Source organism: Limulus polyphemus, unplaced genomic scaffold, assembly GCF_000517525.1.
Source record: "Limulus polyphemus unplaced genomic scaffold, Limulus_polyphemus-2.1.2 Scaffold157, whole genome shotgun sequence".
Lineage (NCBI taxonomy): Eukaryota > Metazoa > Arthropoda > Merostomata > Xiphosura > Limulidae > Limulus > Limulus polyphemus.
Genome location: NW_013665767.1, coordinates 776254 through 784501, shown reverse-complemented (window position 1 = coordinate 784501; position 8248 = coordinate 776254). Strand labels below are relative to the sequence as shown.

The window sequence follows — 8248 nt, the reverse complement described above, 5'->3', positions numbered from 1 at the left end:
ATAGGCGTATCTACTGCTCTCGCCACCGACGGGTAGTGAACCCGGATTCTAGCGTTGTAACGTCCGCAGACTATACCGCTGTGCCACTGGTGCATATATATATGTATATATATATATATATATATATATTCAAAAAATACAAGTGTATGCATTGATTGTTATGAAGAATGCTATCAAAATAATGATTTGACATTACTTGTCTCAAATACCCAAAGTAAATATAATTTTCTTGTTTTTCACTAGGAGGCGCTGGCACGTTTGAAGAAACTTCTTTGTCATAAGTGGGAATTTGTGTGTATGCAAGCCGAAGAACAAGTCAAGTAAGATAATTAACTTCCAGTATGAGTTACAAATAGAAAAAGATTAAAAGGGTATTAAAGTGATGAAGCTTTTTTGTTTCGAGTGATAATAAAGACACCATCAATGTTACACCCTATAGTGATATTAGTTATAGTCAGTATTTAATTTTTTTCTTCTAATTTTAAAGATATTATATTAAATAACAAGTCTAAGACAATCAACATAAGATCATTACTTGATTTTCGGGATTCCAAATATTAAGTTATTAATATTTACACAAGTTTTTTGTTGGTTATACATAGTAAAGCTTTTGTTTATTCTATTCACAAAATATATAAAAGTTTTACTATGTACAACCGATAAAAAGAAAATTGAATTTTAAAATACATAGTTCTTTCCAATATTGAAGTCATTAATAGTTTTATCTAGGTTTTTCCACCTCAGGCAACCTCATTGCCATGTACAAAATTATAGATAGCTTGTACAAATCATACCCTAATCAGTCATAGGTATTTAATGTGTTTGTAGTACATGTGTTAACGTCCAGTCCAGTCTTGTTTTTGTTTTCTCTATCAAAGTGGTTCAAACTGGGATGATGATTTTAAGACATTGATTGAGAAGTACTCCTTAAAATGAATAAAATCACGCAGTAAACATCTTTTCGTCATATTTCTACTGATGATTGTCCTGACTGCTAACAGATGTTTAGCGTGCCATCATCTTAATGTCAAGCACAGCTAGTGCAAGTTTGATGACCTTATATCATCAGTGTTTTAAAGCTATCACTGGGGTGAAACTTATCGATTTAGGGAAATTCTACTAAGTTATACTAAGGGGCTTGTTAGTACACCATAGCCATTATAGCTTAGCTCGTTGGAATAGCACAGGCATGACTTAGCTTATTGGTATACCATAGCATCCTTGGCTTAGCTTATTGGTATACCATAGCATCGTGGCTTAGCTTATTGGAATACCATAGCATCGTGAGCTAAGCCTTTATGACTATGGTATTCCAATGAGCTAAGCCGTTGTTATAACATGGTCACTATGGCTTACTTTTTGTTATACTCCCATTAATGATGCCAAAGCTCCTCGATGAATGCTTCCTAGAGTCTTGACGTATCAGAAGCAGAGCTCCTCAGTGGATACTTCCAGAAGTCTTTACATCTCAGAAGCAGAACTCCTCAATATACGCTTCCTAGAATTTGACATATCAGAAACAGAGCTCCTCATTATACGCTTCCTGCAGTTTGACATATCAGAAGCAGAGCTCCTCAATATACGCTTCCTAGAGTTTGACATATCAGAAGCAGAGCTGCTCAATGGATATTTCCTGGAGATTTGACATATCAGAAGCAGAGCTCCTCAATATATGCTTCCTGGAGTCTTGACATATCAGAGGCAGAGCTCCTCAGAATAAGCTTCTTAAAGTCTTGGCATATCAGAAGCAGAGCTCCTCAGTGGATACTTCCTAGAGTGATGACATACCAAAAGCAGAGTTCCTCGGTGTGTGCTTCCTAAAATCTTGACGTATCAGGTGGTTATTTGTACAGTCAGTGTGTCCTTATAATTACTAATACTTCACAAGACCCGAAAAGAATAAAGAAGTAAGTAAGTTACATCTTAATACTAATATATTAAACATGTTTCCAGAACTCATCAACCAGTTCTGATTTATTGTTTATTTCAGTCTCGCCAAGGAAAGGAAAAAAACTGACAAAATTGTGTTAGACAGCCAAGAAAAAGCCTACTGGCTAGTTCAAAGACCACCGGTAAGGATTTGTCGGTGACTTGTGTTTGTGTTTTTAAGTTAAACATAAAACGTGAAATTTAATTGTTTATATTTTGGGGTAGAAGAATTTCATTCTACGCAAATCTAGTAAAGTTTCGTGTGTTACCAAGCGCTTGTTGTCAAATTTTATTTATCACAAAGTACTAATTTCCTATTATGTAACAAGCAAAACTTGGAGAAGCAGTCAATATACTACCAAGTAAATACAAGTCAGAAATATCACTTCAAAACTTTGTGGTTAAGTAGGCGTCATAAAGTTCGATTTTTTGTTTTTGTTTTGTAGATGTAATAGATATATCCAAAATTCTTTTCTGCATGCCTTATAAACTTATTAGTAACCCACTAATTACTACTCCAAAAATTATTAATCCAGATTATAGCTAAAGAGTAACACCGGTTAAGACTTACAAAAATTTAACAGCTCCTAAGTAGATGCCTCGGTATGCCAGATTGACAACTGTGTCTGTATATAAATTCCATGAAAGTCAAAAGGTTAAATGGAATCAAAATAAAGATGATGTGAACAGCATCGAATAGAATAATCACTAAAACTGAAAGAAAAAAAAAACGCGTAATTTTAAACTCACTATCAAAGTTCCTTTTATATGTACGCCAGACTCTGAAGCCGGAGATCTACGAATTGCGTCATATTGCCGTAAAATCACGCTCACCAATTTGGGACCGTGTGTGCATTATAAAGTTAATGGTTATATACAACTATTTGATTAGTACCCCAAAATTTTACGATAAGTGCTGCTGACTAGCTGCATTCACTCTAGCCTATCGGTTCAAAATTAGGGACGACTAGTGTAAGTAGGCCTTGCGTAACTTTGTGCAAGTATCCGAAACCAACAAACAAACCTTTTATAAATATTTTTTTTTATTATCAAGTTCAATGAGCTATCTATGCTTTATCCAACCAGAGATCTAACCCCCGATTTTAGCGTTCTAAGTCCTGGGTGAAGTAGGAAATGCCTTACTCTCGTTCTCACACTTCAAGGTTAATATTTTCTCGGTTAATAACGTTTATTAGGGCAAATAACATCGTCCAACAATTATCAATTAAAATTTAAAACACAGCTGCTTGTAAGAGATTGAATTTAACTTAGTTTGCTTTAACATTTAGATGTATAAACTCTTTTGAAGACTTGCGAAATGCGAATAAAAGTATTGACCACCAAGAGTATATCTGACTTTGTCCTCGTTTAAAATGGAATGGTTCTACAAAGTAGTTTCCGTATCTGCTCGAATATAATACACACCCAATTTTGAAAGGTTAAATTGAAGAACATTTGTTTTTCACATATCAGTTGTACAAAATGTATTGCCCCCCAGTGGCACAGCGGTATGTCTGCGGACTTACAACGCTAGAATTCGGGTTTCGATACCCGTGGTGGGCGGAGCACAGATATCCCATTGTGTATCTTTGTGCTTAATTACAAACAAACAAACGAACTCGTGACCCTCAGATTGCGAGTCAAGCGCTCTAAAAAATAGTTCGCATTATATTCAGGCAACTGTACAGTAACTGTAAAGGTTGAAAGTGTCCAAGTTTGAACTAAAAAAAGGTGTTTTTAAAAAGTTTCTTTAAGTGTTCGCGTTTGTTTGTTATTAAGTATAAAGCTACATAATGGGCTATCTGTGCTCTACCCACCGCTGGTTTCGAAATCTGATTTTTAACGTTGTAATACACATTTTAAGTAATGCCTAAAGTTTAAAAGCATTACTTCAGTAACAGATAGGCTTGGCGGGCCTAATGGTTAGAGTGCCGGTCTTCGGACCGTAAGGTCCAAGATTTGAGTTCTCGATATGCTACTTAACACACTCCGCACTTTCAGCTGTGTAATATCCGTGATAGTCAATCCTACTCATTGGTTAAGAACAGACGTATAAACTGCGATGTTACTGACTGATCGCCCTTCGTCTGGTCAGCAATTGTCAGTTAACAGACTTAGTCACGTGTTACGTAAAATGCGTTCAGGTTGAAAGTACCAAATACTAGTAACAGATATGTTTCAACTACAAGTAGCCCTTTGATCGATAACTGTACACTGGTTGAAAAATGTCGAAATAAAAACGTGTGAAATAAACGGCTTGCAATGATCAAAATTTCAACTGTTTATTTACAGCCAGGAATATTCAGCTGTTTGGAAAGAAGCCCAATAGCTAATAAACAAACAACTAAAAAAGCCAAGACGAAGGAAGAATTAAAGAAACGGGTAATACTATGCCATCTGAATTAATAAAATGTTCTAAAATAGTACATGTAACTTACATGGAATTAAATATCATATGTTCTAGTGAATTATCTGTAATTTTCGTCTTAATAAGTAGCTTTTTATGACAACTTTTTATGATTTTATTATCTATTCCTTTGTATATCATACTAGCCAGTTATTACATGGAGTATAATTGTTACTAATACACTTCTTAACTTATTTGTTACGTGTTAATTACGACTTGTTTCCCAATGGATTGTGTTCATTATTATAACATCACGCCATGACTCCTATTCTTTTTGCACTATTCATAACCTGAATTTTCTTTTTTTAGGTCGAATTCTTCAAGCAGTATATCTGTAAACCTAGAACAAGACTTCGTCAAGTGCTTGAGAGGTTATGGATTTTCTTTTTCATTGTAAATCTTATTTTTGAAATGTTTGAAAAATTCTATCAATAATCTATTAATTAATATTTCTAACGAATCAACAATGTGCCAAACATGTCCACGGCTCTTGTTTCTTTTTAATATTCAATTTTTATTATTTGCACACGTAATTATTATTCAAATACACTGTTGTTATCTTCAAGAAAATGTTTTCTGTAGACACTAAGAAGTATTCACTCTGTATTCTACAACACAGCACGACATATGAACTTCAAAGCAAGAAATAAAAATATTTGTTACGTTTAATTTTGGTTTTATTTACTCTTGAAACAGAACACTTTCGGAGATCCTGTAGAAGTACATTTAGTTTATAGTTTTCAGTTTCTGCATATCATCGATGGTGTACTATTGCTGGAGATCCAAGTACTGTGTCGTGTGTGGTATTAATAAAGTCTGCTAATGTAATCTAATGTAATTGTTTCTGTGAGATGTTAACATATTACTCCTGGTGAATTAAGTATCCCCCAAATAATTGTTTATCTATTTGTTTGATAATAAGCACAAAGCTACACAATGTGCTATCTGTGTTCTGCCCACCATGGGTATCGAAATCCGATTTTTAGCGTGATAAGCCATCAGACTTGCCGCTGAATCACTGTTAACAAATGTTTGTTTGTTTGTTGTCAAGTGCAATGGTCTATATTTGCTGAGCCCACAACAGGAACATAACCCAAGTTTTAGTGTTATAAGCTCTCCAGCTTTACGCTGCGCCATAAGGGTGAGGTTTTGAAAAATCATCCAGATCTTCGTGACACAGGGGCTCTAACTTTCCTGATCTTTACTCGCTGCTAATTACCAAGGGTGTGAAACACTCACCTTACTTCGGATTAAATAGAACAAGCTTTGTTTTAACTTAATATGCAATCTAGACACTCGTTAATAAATAAAACAGTTTTTAATGGATATCGTTGGTTTTCTATACATCGGTGCAGGTGCTGTAGCATTGTAAATCGGGTCCCTAGCGTATCCATTTAGTATTCAACCACTTTCTTCATTGAATAGAATATGAAACACGCCAAATACACTGTTCCAGTTTGCAGTATGTGAGAAGTTGACGTCTGAAGTTTTTTCAACTAGTTTAAAAGGGAATATGTGAAGGACATTGTCTGCAAGACGAAGATACGGTTACTTGCCCGAATAACCAGCGCAAATGAGACGATTACTCCGAAGATGAGTGCACGTACGTTGGAGGAGATCGATTATCGTGTGGACAATCTTTGAAACACGAATGATGACTCGCGTCGAGATGTACTAACAGCGCCACTGGCCATGGATAAACCTAATCTTCCATTATACCGGAATTGTTTATCTTATGTGGTTCTCATTCTCTGCAAGTGATTAAAGTATTCGTGTAACGTCTGTGCTGGAGATCAGTGATAATAAAGAGAATGTGATGAAGTTACTGTAATTATTTTATTCGTTTGTTATTAAACCTACTAAATTAGTATAAAATAAATGTGCACCCAGCCTTTCGTCTTGTCTCTAGACAAACTGAGAAATAGATGACAGTTAGAAAGAATTATTTTCTTTCGAGGAGTAATATTCTATTGAAAATAGTAACGTTTTGAATAAACATTGAGATGATCACCTTATCAAAGTGTTGCTTCACTAATTAACATGTCGGACGGGCCTAATGGTTAACGTGCCGGTCTGTGTATCGGAAAGCCCAAGATTCGAAGTCGCAACAACTATTTGGCAGGGCCTGTCGTTTTTCTGATTCATATTTTTTGGTAAAAAAATAGTATTTCACTTAGAGAAAATATTGATCTATCGACCAAATTTTTGCAATGCACTCTAAGTATGCGCAACGTTTTTCTATCCCTGGTATCATATATGACGTTTGGGGAGGTAATAATAACCTAGTACTGTCCTACTAAATAATTAGTTGTTTAACATGTGGTATACGAAACGTGTGGAGCTAAGTAAAGATAGAACTTGTGCTTCATGGGGGAGGGGGTTATCATCTCTTAACTGTTCAGCTGAGGTGCGAAAAACGACTTGTTAGTATGAAGTTATGATTATGAAATATTTCTTTGAGACGCATCGTGTGACTTTTGGAAATTAGGTAATTATTTGTGTACTATGTGACATATAGTGGTCGTAAAGTTAAGTATTTGTTTGAGATGTTTCAGATGGCACTTGAAGGGTTAAGTACCACTTACTGCTATGTCTCAAGAGTGTAATATTACTCAAGTCGAGTTAAATAGTAAGAATTATCAAGTAAGTTGCGGTGTTTGAAGTACTGAAATGTTTCAAAATAATAACTGATTTGTATGATATACTGTATAGATTAGTTTTACTTGAATATAACATTTTTGGTTTCATTAAATGCGTGTTAAAAGATTAGTAGACAATTTCTGCAGGGTTATTTGATGGACTTAGTATGTGGTTGTTACTTCAGCATAAAATATGTCCATAGTAAACCTTGAATATTTTTATTTGGTATTTTCTATACATATTTGATATTTTCGCATCTTCACCCACTATGTTGTTGTTTTTTGTTTTTTTTCATTAAGAAATAGATATGTGATATTTAAAATTAGTAAAATCAAAGACAAAATGCTTTTTATTTTTTATCAATAACACCTTCAAACTTTGTATCATATTTTACGGGAAGAAGTGACAGAAAATATATTTCCGTGTATATTTGCGATATTTCACTTTAATGAGTCACAAGAATGTTTTCATGAATATGTTTTTTAAGGGATTTTATTATATTTTCTTCATAGTTTAATTCTTCGCTGCAAGGAATATGCTGATTTCGATCCATTTATATCAGGTGCTCAGCCGTCAAATCCTTGGATATCTGACGACACCACACTTTGGCATCTAAACAATGATTTGTAAGAGCTTTATTAATTGAGCATTAAGTGCAAATATCTAGCATATATATAGAAGTCTTTGAAACGTAACTCTACATTAGTGAGAACAAAGAAACTTGATGTGAGTTAAGTCTAGTTTATGATTTATAATGCAAGTCATAAATCGTGTTATATTTTTGTAAAGACCCTGTTGAGAATTTAAATAATCTACTACATAAGGAATGTGATATTCTGCTCACTTGTCTTATACCTTAGTTATTAACGTATATTAGTGTATTCCAAACTCACTTTTCAGATTCCAAGTGATGAATAGGTTAATACAAGCTTTGTAATGGACCTAATTTATGTATGTCATATTTAGAACTGATCTATTTGTTCCTTCTAAAATGCAATCCCTCGATTTGCTCTTGAAATTATTCCAATGATATCAGAAAGATATAATGAGTTTAAAATATAAAAGGATTCTTTTGTAGAATACTCATCTTAGTTTCGAATAATATTTGGGACAAAATAAGATTATTAAGCCTAAATATTTTTAGTTACTTCGTAACAGAGCTCAATTGGTCTAAAGGATGTTTTGGATTGCCCAAGTAATGTCTCGTCAGTCCTGAAGTTAGGAAACAGTAAGATTTTTCTAAGGAAAACTTCAGCTGCTTCTGCGTTTTTT

At 34.1% G+C, this 8248-nt stretch overlaps 1 protein-coding gene across 3 annotated transcripts in view; it reads left to right on the top strand.

Moving 5' to 3' along the window:
• LOC106476521 (regulator of G-protein signaling 7-like) overlaps window positions 1–8248 on the top strand; it is a 96024-nt gene that overhangs the window by 66245 nt on the left and 21531 nt on the right. For all 3 annotated transcript variants that reach the window (XR_002609769.1, XM_022381359.1, XM_013937178.2), the window contains 5 exons: window positions 244–320; window positions 1991–2072; window positions 4222–4311; window positions 4646–4707; window positions 7489–7602. Coding sequence is in view for 2 of the 3 variants with exons in the window: in XM_022381359.1 (XP_022237067.1) it covers window positions 244–320; window positions 1991–2072; window positions 4222–4311; window positions 4646–4707; window positions 7489–7602 (425 nt within the window). In the remaining variant the exon portion in view is untranslated. The remainder of the gene's footprint in view (window positions 1–243; window positions 321–1990; window positions 2073–4221; window positions 4312–4645; window positions 4708–7488; window positions 7603–8248) is intronic.